The sequence below is a fragment of the Ooceraea biroi genome, chromosome 3 (genome assembly GCF_003672135.1).
Source record: "Ooceraea biroi isolate clonal line C1 chromosome 3, Obir_v5.4, whole genome shotgun sequence".
In the NCBI taxonomy this organism is placed as follows: Eukaryota; Metazoa; Arthropoda; class Insecta; order Hymenoptera; family Formicidae; genus Ooceraea; species Ooceraea biroi.
The window spans coordinates 18,076,395-18,092,338 of NC_039508.1; the positions used below are offsets into that span (position 1 = coordinate 18,076,395).

At 35.1% G+C, this 15,944-nt stretch overlaps 3 protein-coding genes and 1 long non-coding RNA gene across 8 annotated transcripts; 2 read left to right on the top strand and 2 right to left on the bottom strand.

The window, feature by feature from the left end:
• Window positions 1-59: 59 nt before the first annotated feature.
• Window positions 60-1,768, bottom strand: LOC105280656 (THAP domain-containing protein 1). The gene is given in 5 exon segments (XM_020032097.2): window positions 60-401; window positions 466-570; window positions 653-923; window positions 926-1,242; window positions 1,341-1,768. Coding segments are annotated over 4 exon segments (702 nt in total). The 5' UTR covers window positions 1,406-1,768; the 3' UTR covers window positions 60-401; window positions 466-521.
• Window positions 1,769-2,454: 686 nt separating this feature from the next.
• On the top strand, window positions 2,455-3,587 carry LOC105280655. The gene is made up of 2 exons (XR_894159.3): window positions 2,455-3,029; window positions 3,140-3,587. It is a non-coding gene; the product is annotated as an uncharacterized LOC105280655 (long non-coding RNA).
• A 4,152-nt stretch (window positions 3,588-7,739) lies between these two features.
• On the bottom strand, window positions 7,740-14,066 carry LOC105280654. Of its 5 annotated transcripts, XM_011341340.3 has the most exons (9): window positions 13,374-13,785; window positions 13,108-13,291; window positions 10,795-13,002; window positions 10,551-10,713; window positions 10,293-10,453; window positions 9,977-10,190; window positions 9,308-9,420; window positions 8,545-9,211; window positions 7,740-8,460 (listed from the first exon to the last, which is right to left on the bottom strand). In XM_011341340.3, exons 2-9 carry the CDS (start codon window positions 13,189-13,191, stop codon window positions 8,198-8,200), a joined length of 3,873 nt encoding a protein of 1,290 aa, XP_011339642.1. In that variant the 5' UTR covers window positions 13,192-13,291; window positions 13,374-13,785; the 3' UTR covers window positions 7,740-8,197. The 5 variants fall into 5 exon arrangements, with proteins under 5 accessions (XP_011339642.1, XP_011339640.1, XP_019887651.1 ...); XM_011341338.2 differs by lacking the exon at window positions 13,374-13,785 and adding an exon at window positions 13,985-14,066 and having other exon boundaries at window positions 8,545-9,420; XM_020032092.1 differs by lacking the exon at window positions 13,374-13,785 and adding an exon at window positions 13,798-13,978 and having other exon boundaries at window positions 8,545-9,420.
• A 78-nt stretch (window positions 14,067-14,144) lies between these two features.
• Window positions 14,145-15,943, top strand: LOC105280650 (eukaryotic translation initiation factor 3 subunit H). Its single transcript, XM_011341327.2, has 2 exons — window positions 14,145-14,527; window positions 15,131-15,943. Exons 1-2 carry the CDS (start codon window positions 14,265-14,267, stop codon window positions 15,876-15,878), a joined length of 1,011 nt encoding a protein of 336 aa, XP_011339629.1. The 5' UTR covers window positions 14,145-14,264; the 3' UTR covers window positions 15,879-15,943.
• Window position 15,944: the final 1 nt, after the last annotated feature.

Here is a 15,944-nt window from a genome sequence, read left to right on the forward strand (position 1 = left end):
CGCTGTTTATCACATTGGTGACACATTGGGTAATATGAGGAACATAAGGAAAACACGCAGATATTTAAAGATTTATTATAAAGTTTCTCCCGAAAATAATTCGATATAATTACACTACTTTAAACGACACTCTTACTAGAACAGTAAAGTTGTCCTTTCAGATTTATACAAGAAAAATCCGCACGATACGCACTAACACACATGCATCAGCGTATCTTCCACTAGAAATTGGATTCGGCGTAACGGCAATAGCGCAAAAAGCGTAAAATAACTAGACGGAAGCTGATATTCAAACGGAACGATGTGATTGGTCAGCGCAGGTTACGCTTACGCAAGTTACGCTCCATGTGCCTGCTCCCTAATTTCTGATGCTGCTTTTATGCAGCAAATGTAGAATCGATCTGAAAATGCCATCAATATTAATTTCAAAATTCATAAATAACAATGACAATTTGAGAAATATACCTGCAATAGTACAGGTCTTCAGCGAATAAAAATGTAGAGTTTCTGCACAAATTTTTTTATTTCATCGCAACCTTTCTTCTTTCTGTTTCTATTACTCCATTCGTTCTGGAATATTTTGCCAACACGTCCATCAACATTTTTAGCAATAACCTCACTTGAATCTCTCTCTCAAGAAGAGATAAATTACCTAACCGTTGCTTGGTGTTTGCTGGATAATTTGTTATCATACTGTCGAGTTTTCAATAGATTTTTCAATGAATTAATTTTTTCTTCTTTTCTCCTTAGCTTCTGCTTCAACGTTTTAATCGTTCTCCACATGCGCTTTTTCTGTGGACTCATTTCCTGCTTCTTCAAATTGATAAGTGAACTGTCCATGACTTTCGGCGGCTTTCGCATGGTCAGTTTTACAGTATTACCTGTAGCGCTTGCAAGTTGTGTCAGCGATGGAATTGTTGCGTTATCTTTGGTTTTAATATACTCTTCCACAGAATTGCAGGCACATTTTTCACAGCAGGTGTAGGAGCAGGAGTAGTGCCACATTCTATCGCAGAATTAATGCCAGATTTCATCGTAGGAGCAATGTTAGAAGCAGGAGCCTCCAGAAATAGAAACGGCACAGCCAGATTCTTTAAAACCACACCGCTTACGTTAGCTTTTTCCATAATGTCTGCAGGTAAAAAGTGAGCACTGCAGATTACATGGCTTTTTGTGGGTGTGAAATCTCTTCCGATTGCATTCAGCCACATTCGTAAAATATCTGGACGCTTTATCGGAAATCTGAAATATTTACAATGTTTAACTGCAACATAACCTTTAACATATTACAAACATCGAATTATATAATATTATATTATACATAAATGCATTCTTCTTACTGAAATAAATGATAACCCTGTTTGTTTGTATTTTTGCATTTTGCAATGCAGCACCTGTTAGGCATTGTTATTGCTTTTTTTTACTTACAACAATAGGTTTGTTCGCGTTACCTGAAATCTCTAGAACTTTCTGTACTTAGAATGAGATAGATACATAAATGGATGTTACAGAGAAAAAATGAAGAGACATAAGTGCAAAAAGTGTGAGTAACGCGACAGACCTAATATAAGTAGTAGCAGATATCAGTACGACGGGTCTCACATATACACTACCACGCATGCACTGTCGTTATGTTCCATCAGATCTCATGGCCGAAACCGGAAATCCAGCTGGTCTCAGCTTTTTTGAAGATAATAGTTAATATATAAATAATTTTATTTTTAACTTATACAATTAAAAGTAAAAGTATTATAAAAAAATTAAAATTAAACTAAAAGTAAAAGTATTATTAAAAAAATTTGAACAGGATATTTATTTGCAATAAATATATTTATTGATTTCCTAATAATTCAAGTTTATTAATTTGAATTAGGAAACATATATATGTATGTTCAATATTGAAAATCGTATTGAACTTCTTGACTGACTGGTGATCCTGGAGTGACTAATGAAACAGTGTTGCCATTTGCACAAAAATTACAGTTAAGGTGATCCTGGAGTGACTAGTGAAAAGTGTTGCCAATTGCACACACACATATACAAAAATTACAGTTGAAATGCTTTTTATAAAAATTTCGCAATTTGTACGCACAAAATTGCGGTTGTTTACAATCGGGATAAAATAAAGGAATATAATTAAGCTTTTCAAAGTGACTTTAGAAGTGTAATAAAAAAGAATAGTATAAATGAAAATCTTGCATGTATGTATAAGTATGTACAAGATTTTCATTTATACTATTCTTTTTTATTACACTTCTAAAGTCACTTTGAAAAGCTTCATTATATTCCTTTATTTTATCCCGATTGTAAACAACCGTAATTTGTGCGTACAAAAGTGAGGCACTTTTGAATGAAGACAGAATGAAGGAATATGAGGCGGCTTTTAGAAATGAATTTAGAAGCGTAAGAGAAAAGAAAAGAGTGTTTGAAAGCTTGTATGTATGTATAAGTATGTACAAAATTTTCAAACACGCTTTTCTTTTCTCTTACGCTTCTAAATTCATTTCTAAAAGTCGCCTCATATTCCTTCATTCTGTCTTCATTCAAAAGTGCCTCACTTTTGTGCGTACAAATTGCGAAATTTTTATAAAAAGCATTTCAATTTTAATTTTTGTATATGTATGTGTGCAATTGGCAGCACTTTTCACTAGGCACTCCAGGATCCCCTTAAGGGCAGGGTTGGGACATTTGGCAAATTCTAGGGTTTTCTACGTTACACGTAATATCATGTATATTACGTCAAATATGTATAAAACGTAAATAACGTAATACGTACTTAACCTTTAACATCTATTTTACTTGAGCGACGTTAAATAACCTATACCTACGGGTACAGTTGACAACGCGTGTCAAGAGACACAATTACACAAAGGAAAAAAAATTTACTTAGGCGTATTCAGCGGACGTTCACAGCTCACAGCTCACAGCACAGAGCATAGGCGACATCAAGCAGTCACTCACAATCAGTCAGGCACTAATTCACTATATATTAATATAATACGATGAATTGTAAAGATAAAACCAGTCGGGTAAATATTTATTAAACATATAATGTGTTCCTTAATTTTATTTGTTTGAGAAAAACTAATTAAAAAACTAATTATATTTATTACAACCAATTTCAATTCCAAAAAAACAGCGATTGGAATCGTCAACATCGTCCAAGCAACCGAAAGCACAAACCGCACCGACAACTGACGAAATTGATTTAGCATTAGCTCAATTTTTTTGGGTGCAACATTTCATTTAATATTATTCATTCACAATATTTTAAAAACTTTGTGAAACTTCTGTTTCCAACATACAAACTTCTAACAAGGAAAAAACTTTCTACAACGTTGCTCGACAAGGTTTACCAGAATCTACTGGCTGAAAGAATCTCATCTTTTGAGTCCGACGGAGTTCTATTAATTGACGGATGGAAAAATTCATCAGCTAATACAAAAAAAATGTGATGTGCATAGTTCACACAATAAACAAGTGCATATTCCTTAAATCTTGGGATACCTCCCAAAAGTCATGAATTGGCCTACCGCCACTCATTTTTTTATTTATTAAATTTATTGAGTACACAACTACACACCATACAATGCGTTGTTAACACAAACTAATTTTCTTAATTTAATTGTCACATGCGACAATTGATATGAAGTTTTAGCAACGGCCTGAAGAGGCGCATACAGCGTTCGGTGTATTTTACAGGTTACAAACCTAAAGACGTAAAATACCTAGTATTTTACATGCTAAAACCGTGTAATTTACATCGAGTATTTTACCTGCCCAACCCTGCTTAAGGGGATGCCGGAGTTGCTAGTGAACTATTTTTTCACTATAGTGATGGTAATTGCAGTTTCAAAAATTCTCTTTATTGCTTGTGCAGAATAAAAAATCCTTTTCCACAAATGAAGTATAGATAGAAAGAAAGTCCTCTCTACAGGACTTTATACTCAAAATGGAACAAAGTTAGAAAAGACAAATGCAAGTTTTTAACTTTTTTCCATTTTGAGTATAAAGTCCTGTAGAGCGGACTTTCTTTCTATCTATACTTCATTTGTGGAAAAGGATTTTTTATTCTGCACAAGCAATAAAGAGAATTTTCGAAACTGCAATTACCATCGCTATAGTGAAAAAATAGTTCACTAGCAACTCCAGCATCCCCTTAAAATACTTTTTATAAAAATTTCGCAATTTGTACGCACAAAATTGAGGCAGTCTACACTCGGAATAAAATAAAGGAATATAATGAAGCTTTTCAAAGTGACTTTAGAAGCGTAATAAAAAAGAAAGGTGTGTTCTCCTTTTCTTATAAAACTATTACTGTAAATTTTATTTGAGATGTTATAACATATTATTGTAATTCCTCAGCATGCTTCACAGATGTATATATGTATATTCACCATTTAAGCACTTTCCAAGCCTTTTTTATATTGTTGATTCAAAATTTGAGAGTTTCTGATACATTGTTGAGACAGGCGTTTTTTATATAGGCCTTCACCTGGCGCAGCCGAGTCTATAGCCGCCAGGACTCTAAATTTGATTTTATGTTGAGCGCCAACTAAGGGCCACTTTAACCAAACTCCGGTTTATTTAATCGTCGATTAACTTACAGGGCGATCAACATAAAACTTATATTATTTATACGAGAATTATATTATTAGAGATTTTTATGTTGATCGCCCTGTAAGTTAATCGACGATTAAATTAACCGGAGTTTGGTTGAAATGGCCTTAATTTTTATAAAAACAGTAAAAGATAGGAAGGTACTTGTTTAACGGTGTCTCAGGGAGGAATACATAGTTGGGATGACCCTTGAATATGATACCTCTCAATAAGATGTAATGAACAGAAAAATATTTTATGTTTCAGGTAAAAAAAAAAGAGTTTTATAATTACCGATTGTGTGTGAAAACGTCTCTGCAGTTTGATACAGTGAATTGTTCGGCTGGTCACTTGTGATGATCGTCTTTTGTAGTCAATAGTGAACTGTGATCAGACTACTTTTGGGGGCCCTTCTCATTTCGTGCGCACTGTCACGGTTAGACCTCGAGTGTCTCTCGATTTTCTCATTTCGCGCGACGGGCAGCGTCAGGCCCGTAACAACAATCCGCGCGTGCGTGTGGACCTTCACAGGGTCTCGATATTTAATTTTAACCCTCACAGCACATGAACATCTTAATAAGGTTACAATAATCTTAAATTGTAAGATTGTAACATTCCACGGAGATTAATAAACCTGCCATTAACCTCCCAATAACATGTGCATGTTCGTCCAATGTCATTCCCTTAACATCCCAAAAACCTTGCAGGGCATGTTGTATTAATATCACAGGCCGACATTTTTAAACTTTTTGTCTGCTGTTTGAATATAAAATATCATTTTCGATGTATTTTTTCACGCTAAACACGAATCCGGCCGCGAAATTGCTCTATAACGTCAGGTTTTTGAGAAAAATGAGATTAAAAGTGTCAAAAGTGACGTTTTTTGCCATTTTTATGAATTTTTCGCTGGTAAAATAAATTTTATTTTTTACTTTCGTTTACGCCATCTTAAAGTGCCAACTTTTATCTTTAAACTCGATTTTTCGAAACTCCGTAGGATTTTTTTCGCCGAGTTAACTACTCCGCTGTCAGACGAATATTTCGGCCTCCGTAGCACTCGATTTTAAGTATTTATGATATTAAGTTATTAAGTTTATATGTGCCTATGTACTTATATAATATCTTTTTAATGATTTAAAAATAAAAAAATGAAATTATAAAAAATGATAAAAAAAATGAAAATTAAAATGATAAAAAATGATAAAACAATTTAAAAACAACAAAGCTAAAAACATTTTTAAAAAATCAAAAGAGTGTGATGTAGGCTGCCTCCACGTGATGCACTCTGGTAAACGTAGAAGGTTTGTAAAATCGCTCCTACTGCGGCTAAACGGTCTACGAACAAAGAACATGGTGCAGGATACTGTGTTTGCATCAGTAAGGTATAGTTAATTTTTGCTCGTGTAAAGTACATTGTACACAGAAGATTTAAAATGCCAGAATCTCATTTGGGGAAGCGAAATGTAACCCACCCAGAAGTAAAAAAAACAGTATATACCAAATTTTATTGAAATTCTAATAGTTTTACAAATTTTGGTCCGCCATATTGGATCGGCCATATTTAATTTTTAAAATCTTATTTCAGAATTGGATTCAGCGACCTCAAAAACCTTCATATTAAAATCATTATTATCCAGTTCTGAAGTTTTGTTCTCCAAGTACATTTTTGGCACGAAATGTTCGTCTGACAGCGGAGTGGTTAACTCGGCGAAAAAAAATCCTACGGAGTTTCGACAAATCGGGTTTAAAGATAAAGTTGGCACTTTAAGATGGCGAAAACGAAAGTAAAAAATAAAATTTATTTTACCAGCGAAAAAATCATAAAAATGGCAAAAAACGTCACTTTTGACACTCTTAACCTCATTTTTCTCAAAAACCTGACGTCATAGAGCAATTTCGCGGCCGGATTCGTTTTCAGCGTGAAAAAATACATTGAAAATGATATCTTATATTCAAACAGCAAAAACCATGTCGGCCTGTGTATTCATATAACATAGTAAAAACCTTTTAATATTAGAAATTAAATATTGTATATTTTATTTTTATAATTCAATTTATAATTTAATTTTTTAATAAATAAATTTTGAAAATATGAAAATGTGCAAACATAAAATTTAATTAATATTTTAAAAGATATTTTATAGTTTTGTAATATCCCAGGCAGCACACATTGGTTTCAAAGCCGTTTCATAAACGTTTTAACGTAACGTTCCATAACCATTTTATTGAAACGTTTATTTAGGAGAAAAATGTCCAACGAATCGGTTTTCCGGATGGTTATTTATAAGGTGATAACGCAAATGTTTCTTGCGAGAACGTCACGCCTGGCTTGGCCGTCTATCGGTCGCTTGGTGAATCAGAGGCGGGAATCACACAACACTTGTGTTGATTGTTGTCTCTTGTTCCATAATCGAGTACATTGAAACGTATGATGTAAAAATAATTAATACTCGCAAATTAAGTAGAAATTACTATTTTTTCTATATTAATTATATAATTTCGAATCAATTTAATAAAACACATTTTTCGTTTCTGTGGAAACGTGAAAAATACGTTTTTAAAATTTAGGTCTAAAACCGGTTTCTATTTAAACCGTTTCTTAAATGGTACTTTATGTTTCTTAGACATTTTAGATACGTCTAAGAAACATATATTAGGCTAACATGTGCTGCCTGGGATGTATTTTTAATATATGCGAAAAATTAGATAATTGTGTGTAAGATTACTGAAATATTGAAATAAGGTTTCAGTAATCTACCGACAATATTATAACGTAAGATTATATTGTAAGGTTAGTGGTATATACCAGTAACATGATCATTATAAATAGTTTTGTATAAAATGTTTTTCAACATACGCGAAAAATGAGATTGCACGTAAGATTACTGAAATATTGAAATAAGATTTCATTAATCTTCTGACAATATTATAATGTAAGATTATATTATAAGGTTAGTGGCATATACCAGTAACATTAATTATTAAGTATGTAAGGTTGTAATCTCCCATATAATCTTATTGCAATGTTCGGTGCTGTGAGGGAAGATCTCCCAACGAGCCGGATCACTTCGGCGTTGAGGGGGAACAAATTTATATTAATTAATTTATACTGTTACATTGCGAAATTTTAGTTATTTAAATTTATTTGTGAAATCGAGATATATTTTATTGAATTATATTACATGAAATATTGAATATCGTACAATTAGTCACTGTAATACGCTGTTTCCGATTTATATATACGAAATTATAACTGTTTATTAACTTATCGTGTATAATAAAGTTAATCACTATAAGAACGCAAATTATCTGCCTTACCAACTTGGGCTTGAAATCGTGAATAAATTTTAATAATAGAATAACATGGAGAAAGTAATTAATAAATATTATCTCGATATTATGGTGCTTGTAAAGTGCGATAAGGAAAATTCAATTATCATACTGTTTCTGCAAAAATCCGCAAAAAAGATTATTTTACATGAATAAATTATTCTAAAATAAAAACAATTTAGAACGCCAAAGTCTAACTAGATTTGTCACGTCTTTGTTTTTATTTATTTATTTTTTGCTATGAAATAGATTTTTTTTAATTCTCTCTTTATTTTTCGCGCGGTTTAGGCGTTTTAGTTAAGCGCGTTGAGACAGATGGTGATGACGAGCTGTCGTCGTCGTCTTCATCGTCGCTCCAAATCATATCAACTTTCGCTATTTTCAAAGCGACTGGATTTCTTTTGCGTCGCACTCCTGAGAGGGGCCTCCTAACGTGTTTCTGCGCAGACGGCGTGACACAAAGGCTCGGGACAGTTGGAACCGCGGCGTACTCACTCACATCGATATCGTGTGATTGTGGAACCATAAATTCTGCAATAGAATTATTAATCGCATGTAAATAAATCACGATGTGTAAAAAAAGAGAGAGAAAGTCATATGTTGGATTGCACGTACCTGAAGTGCAGTCTGAAGACGTCAATACCGACTGGAAATCATTGTCAATCGCCAATTCCTGAGCCGACACGTAAACGGGGTGTCCCTCCAATTTGTACTGGTGGCATACGTCGATCGCCAAATTTGCAATATCGTACGCCTCCTGTTGCCTCGACGGTATACTTGTTTTCAGGAAATAACAGAAATCGATCAGCAGCTGGACGTAATCGGTGACGTAGAGTCGCGCGTGCCAGGAGGACCGTTTTGCGCCGATTTTGTCGCGGGAGCGACCGGACGATTTCTCCTCTCGAAATAATTTTTCTCTTATTTTGAAGGCGCCGTGGAAATGGTCGAACGCCTGCGCGATGTGACCCTGTGAGGCGTACAATTGTGCCCTGATGTAGGTAGTAGCGAATACCAGGTACTGATACGACACGTTGCGGCACTTGTAGCAGTCGCAATTTTCGTGCAGGCTGAACTTGGGCAGGTCGAAAATTTTCTTAGCGAGCACCGGTGAGCTGCCGTGCTGAGACAAGTCCCTGACGGGATCCACGGGATTTCTCGTTGGCGTCACTGCGAGATGCGTGGACGACGTGGGGACAGACTTGGAACTTGTCATCGACAGCTGAAACGTCTCGATGTCCAAAATGCGCTCCAGGCCTTGCAGCTTCACCTCACAATCGTCCAGCTGCGAACGCGACAAGTCGATGTAACACAGCGACTTCAACACCTCGGCGGTACGCATTACTGCACCTAAACTCTGTGCCGTTTTCAACTGTCGTACCAAATCCGTACTAATTCCGCGAAAGGATAGTAGACTATTTGTCCTCATAGAGAGATTGATCGCCGTGGTAAAAAGCACGTCGTAACTAAAGAGATATTCCACTTGGCTTTTCCCTGAAAAAGAAATTGTTCTGTAAATAATTCGGTGTAATTTTGTATTGCAATTTTAAGATGTACATAATATAAGCTTTGTATTAATTTAGGATTAACATAAATCGAAATTGATCTTATCATATTATCATAATTTTATGTCAATTTGACAGACAGGGTTGGATAACTTCATTCTTTTCTTTAAATAAGTTAAGTTTAAAGTTAATGACCCGGAAATTCACTAAGTTTACGTTAAAAGTTACTTCAACACAAATTAACTCAATTAAAATTAAGTTAAAAACTTAACTTATTAAAGTTAAAAGTTAATTAGTATATATTTTTTGTGACCAACCATTTTCACACGACTTTAATATTGATGAATTATTTTGACTTGTATAAAAAAAGTTAATAAGTTAATGTCAATGCGTTTAAAAATAACTAGTTTAAGTTAAAAGTTAACATGTTTAAACTTAACTAAGTTAAAAGTTAATAACTTTTTAACTTTCAACTATTTAACTAGTTACTACCCAACCCTGATTTCAGAGTATAAAAAACTAATAATAAATATACATTTAATTACATTTTGTTGTTACCAACTCTTGATGTAAACGTCTCCCTGCAAACAGACTTTTCGTGATATATGAAGTATAATCCTCGTGTTGCATATTATCCTCGTATAAATTAATATTTCGTATAATAGTATCTAAACTTAGCAAATATATAGATTTGGTAGCAAGGAGTGAAATTCCCGAGAGATTGCTAGCTTCGGTAAGTAATTGCTTAGCATCGTCGCACTAAAAAAAAAGAATAAAATAAAATTACATACATATTATTTAGTACAACAGAAAATATTTGCATGCCAAAAGTTTTACACGTTTTATAAGTTATTGCTTTACCTTTCCACATTCAAAACAAAAATCTGCTAAGCTTATCCAGAAGATAGCAATGGAACGAATCGTATTTTCATCTTTGGAATCTTTACATTTTATGGCATACTCTTTGGCAGTAGCAATCCAATCGTAATTAATTTGTCTTGATGAGATACAACGACTTACAACTGTAACAGAATTACAATTACGTTAATTGAAATTAATCTTATTAATCTTTCACAGAGAATATTCTCAATTAATTGTTAAAAAGATGATTCAATATACCGTAAATTATTTTACGATGATCATCCATTTCTGACGCTAGTCTATGTGCCAACTTCCATACTTTAGCTTCACAGTCCTCGTAACGATACAGTCGGCAGTATTCACCAGCTGTTATCATTGTATCAAGTATAAGATTTGGTTCCAAATTTTTTATGATTTCACCCTGTAATAAGTATTTTTACATGAACTTTTAAAGCTGCCAAATTTCGAATAATTATCAGACAAGTGCTTTCTATTAACTTACGATGTCACATTTAAATAATTCACTCCATTTCTTCAAACACTTCTGCAGATGCACTACAAGGTTGACATCTTTTTTAACGTTTATCATAGTATAGGCAGGAACTACATTTGGAGATTTGGTTTCTCGAAGTTCCGGTAGTTTAGGAGCGTACAGAGCAAACTTCGTGTTCTCCATTTCCACTTGTGTTTGCTTGTTCATCGCATGTAATTCCTCCAGAAATGTAAAAAAATGTAAATTGGCTTCGAAGCACAAGACACTCAGAGAATCTAACTCTACATCCTGTTTTAATCTAGACATGGCTCGTTTATGATATTCCAGAACAGAGCTGTCGAATTCAAAATTCAACAAGTAGTGTCCCAATAATTGTACCGCACGTGCATACAAGCGTTTACTTGGCTCCAATCTCTCAAATTCTTCCAGAAGTGCTGATACACAGTTTGTGAATGAGATTTCCTCTTCGATTAAACTTTTTACCTCACGTAAACGCAACTTAACAAGATCATACTTAGACGTGTCGATCAAAAAGTTCATCACATCCTTTATCTGGTCCTTGTCACTTCTCAAGCATTCGATCATACTTAATTTTCTGACTATCTCAGGAGCGTGTTTCTTAATGTTTGCCCATACGTGGAAGGCCTTCGTGCTTGGCTGATCGTAAGTCAACAAGGCATGTAACGCGCACACAGTCATGGCTCTTCTATATACACCATTATTATAATATATGACACTTAGTTTGTACAATGCGAAGGAGAGAGAATTTTCAAGGTCCTCGGGACTTTTAAAATACTTCGAACTCGAGTCGGTCTCTCGAAGCTGGAAGATGCAGCGGCATAGCAATGCGAATAAACGTGCACCCTCCTTGTAAACATGCTCGGACAGTATTCCTATGTTGTAAATTAAAGTGCGGCAGGTGCTCCACAATTGTATCCAGCGTGTACATCTGCATTCTCTCATTTCACGGATGATCGAGTTTGCGTTTTGCTCCAGGATCTTTCTGGCGAGGACGCACACCTCTTCCGGCAGTGTTTTAACAGAGAACTTGCACACCAGAGTGAAGAACCTGCATTGCATTACTATTGCGTTGTACAAGTCCTTCTTGACCGTGCACACTTTATCCAGGCACCATTTGCATTTTTTAAGTGACATTTCCCTCATATAAAACGCGTCCACGTTCATATGTATAAATAGATTCATCGTTTCCAGCAGGACGCTGGTATCGAGCAATTTGTCGACGAGCAGACACTTGTCAGCCTTCACGCATCTTTCTAAATACATAAACAACGGTTCGCCTATTTCCGCGGTACTGAACGCGTTCCACTTCAAGGCCTCATATCCATACCTCTGTGCAATTTTCGAATTACAGGAAACAATATTTTGCAAGTTCTTGGCAGTGTCATTGGCGAAACTTTCTACTGGTACTAAAAGCGTTGCACATAAATTCTGAAATTGCTGGAAGCACTGGTGACACTCCTCGTCCTCTGCCAAGAGGTTCTCAAAGTCACTGAATAATTCATTCAATGTTTTCCTTGTAGACTCTACATCGGCCATATTAATAGACTTGCATATTATGTGACATATGATGTGAAGTGTATGGCAATATATGATATATTTTTCATCCTGTTCTAAACACAGCTGTGCTCCTGCTAAATATTCCTGCATGTGTCTAAGAAAATCCTGAAAATATTTGTTTCCTCCTTTGTCGATTGTCGCAATTGTATCCAAATGTGCGCTTATTCTCATGATCAGAGGCTTCGTATAATTCTTGTGTAGAATTTGTATCATTCTCATTTCATATGCAATAGCATTCTTCAAATTATTGTAATTTTCTTCATTGAAAGATTGCTTGGTAAGAAGAAGATACGCATTACTAGTTTCACCTTGCCACAAGGATAATACTTTTGCCAATAATTCGATGGTATCATTTTGAGGATCATACATCTTGCCAGGTTGTAAGTAACAGCAAATCTCTGCCGCATCCTCATACAAATTCAGAGAAATTAAATAACGAGCGATTTTAAACAGGCACTTGACAAAGTTATTGTTATTAGGTATATTAATCAGTAATGAACACAGCAATTTAGTTAATGCAGCCATTTCCTTTCCAGTCTCGGAACTCTGTTCCTTACATTCGTCTGCTGTGCGATACAAGTGTAACAATAATTTAAAAATTTTCTCGTTCAGCTTACTGTCAACTTGTATGTGAATACTCTGAAAAGTATAATTATAATTTAAAATAAATATATATATAAGTATAATCAAAAATATATTTCTACTTATATATATATTTATAATATAAAATAAACAAAGAGTTACCTGAATATCATCCAGTACATCTTGCAATTTTTTTAATTGTATTAATTTTACCCATGCTTGGAGTTTTGCTTGGGTGACACTCATTATTCTTAATATCAAATTGTTTTTTTTTCTTCCTAACTTTATTTACACATTTACACCATGATTGTTTATCAATTATCTGCGTAAGAAAATACTGCAATACCTGCAAATTTAAGGTTATTATCATCATTATGAATGTACATATGAAAAAACCGTTTTACCGGACACAATTTTAAATTTCTAACATAAACACCGTGACGTTCCCTCCTATGTAGCAGCATGATCTAGCGATGGAACGCCGGACCGGAGCCGTCATGACTCGTAAACATAGAGAACTCGGAGTACGTTTACACGATAACCTTAAACCGTAATTGTAAGTGATGTTCGTTTACACGCAAGGATTTATAGCGTTAGCGTAGCATTATTACAAGTGGTGTAACAACATCGACGTAAAGAATTTAATTTATATGGCATGTAACGACAGTAGGTAGAATAGTGGTTACTTAAAACCGGATTAACGTTGCCGCGTAAACGTATTCAATGAGTATATATTTTTGGGGGGTATGTGTGTAATATTTTTTTACATGATTGATATTGCAATGTACAAATAATATTTTTTGTTTTTAGTTTATATTAATTTTTTTCTAGCTTATTTACGTGTATGTTTACCAAATTTATTTTTTAATTATATTGATTTCTTTTTTATTTTGAAGTAAACCTGAATGGAAAATTCTGTGTAACTTAATTTGTTTCTTTATCTTATCTTATCCTCCGATTCAATTATTATTTATTTTATTATTTAGTTTAATTAACAACTTATTTTAACTGGAATTCAATACTATTGTAAGCTTTTTACCATATGACTTAAGCCTTGTGTCCACGATGCTAGAAATCTGTCCGAGAAAAGTGTAGACGAATCAAGAAATGTGGCCAATCAACTTGTAGCTTTTGGAAAAGCTGCCTATAGCCTATTATGAATGCCGTCTTTAGAGATGTCGCTTGAGTCGCCTAGTTACTGCTGTCGCTGTGCCGCCTCTCTTAACTAACCTCATTTGACGAATGACCAAATATCTTGGTGTGTCTTGTTCCGTCAGGTGTTTCACCCGTGAGGAATCAGAGGAATTATACTCGTAAAAATGGCTTCGAGAGCGACGTCAAGAAGGATTCCCGAGGTGGAACCACGTATAGATTACGTGCAATGTGATGGGCTAGTGGTGATGAAGATGGTTAAACATTGCCACGAGGAATCCTCCAGCAATATGGAAGTTGCACAAGGGGCCTTGCTCGGCTTAGTCGTGCAGAATCGTTTGGAGATCACCAATTGCTTCCCGTTTCCCAAAAATGATGAGATTATGGACGAAGAGGAATATCAGCTTGCCATGATGCGCAGACTGAGATGGTGAGTCGCGACAGATAGAAGTTAAATGTATAAAAAGAATTTATTAGCGTTAAGCCTAATCTACAATGTGCTCTTTGCATTTTGTCTTATGTCTTTGCGTCTCTTGTCTACTTTTCCTTGTTTTGTTGATTGAAGCCAAGAAACATCATCATATACAATGTGTTTCTTTGAGGAGAAATGTTACTTTGCATGAACCAATCACAGAATAGAACTTATTGCACTAGTTCAGAACTACAGTGAAAACAAACAGACCAAAAGTAAGTCCGGGCAAGCAATTCATCAAAAGCTTTGTTTACCAGAATTTCTTCATTTTCTTTATCCAACATTGTATTTTTGGTTATATAATTTATTACTTTGCGCTAATCTTGTCTAGCCTTGTCGACAAATTCTGTCATGCAATGCAATGTTTCTATGTTCTTTGTCACCCAAGATAAAAGTTGACAAACTCCGAAAGAGACAAGAAACATGTAACAAGAAACATGATTGTCGGATGAAAACAGTGCGTAGAGAGGCAAAGAGCAGAAAACAGGAAGCAAAGAGCATATTGTAGATCAGGCTTTACTCCCTTCAGAATAAAAATTAATGTCTCGTTTTAATGCGCAGGGTGAACGTTGATCACTTCCATGTCGGTTGGTACCAAAGTGCGGACGTTGGCAATTTCTTGAATTTGTCCTTGCTGGAGTCGCAGTACCACTACCAAACTTCTATCGAAGAGTCGGTTGTACTGATTTATGATACGGCAAAATCCGCCAGAGGTTTTCTAACGCTTAAAGCGTACCGGCTTACCCCGCAGGCGATACAAATGTACAAGGAGAACGAGTTTACCCCGGAGGCTCTACGTACTTTGAAAATCGGGTACGAAAGTCTCTTCGTTGAAATTCCAGTTATCATAAAAAATAGCAACTTGACAAACATCATGATGTCGGAATTAGACGAGATGATCCCTGAGGAGCAGGGTACAAAGTACTTGGATCTTGGTACAGCCACAGTACTGGAAAATCAGTTGAGATGTCTGATGGATCGAGTGGATGAATTGAATCAAGAAGCTATGAAGTTCAACAGGTATCAACAGTTGGTGGTGCGACAGCAGCAGGATAAAAACAGGCTCCTGGCCAAACGAGCTCAAGAGAATGCCGCCAGAGCCGCGAAGGATGAGCCACCGTTACCTGATGACGACATAAATAAATTGATGAGGCCACTGCCAGTTCCACCAAGGTTGAATCCGATGATCGTTGCTGGACAAATTAACACGTACAGCGAACACATTTCACAATTCTGCGCACAAAGTTTAGCGAAATTATATATTACTCAGAGTCTACAAAATGCGAAGGAAGCAAAGTCGTCTCATTGAAAAAGTTTGTATCTCACTGCTATTTATAACAGTCGAAAGATTAAATGAAAAAAGTGTAAGATTTCT

Excerpts from the sequence above, each read along its gene's own strand:
- LOC105280654 (XM_011341338.2), bottom strand. The coding sequence starts at position 13,191 with ATGAGTGTCACCCAAGCAAAACTCCAAGCATGGGTAAAATTAATACAA. Across the intron at positions 13,003-13,107 it reads ATGTACTGGATGATATTCAG|AGTATTCACATACAAGTTGA; the intron begins GTAACTCTTTGT and ends TATACTTTTCAG. Across the intron at positions 10,454-10,550 it reads TCATCGTAAAATAATTTACG|TTGTAAGTCGTTGTATCTCA; the intron begins GTATATTGAATC and ends ATTCTGTTACAG.
- LOC105280650 (XM_011341327.2), top strand. The coding sequence starts at position 14,265 with ATGGCTTCGAGAGCGACGTCAAGAAGGATTCCCGAGGTGGAACCACGT. Across the intron at positions 14,528-15,130 it reads ATGATGCGCAGACTGAGATG|GGTGAACGTTGATCACTTCC; the intron begins GTGAGTCGCGAC and ends TTTAATGCGCAG.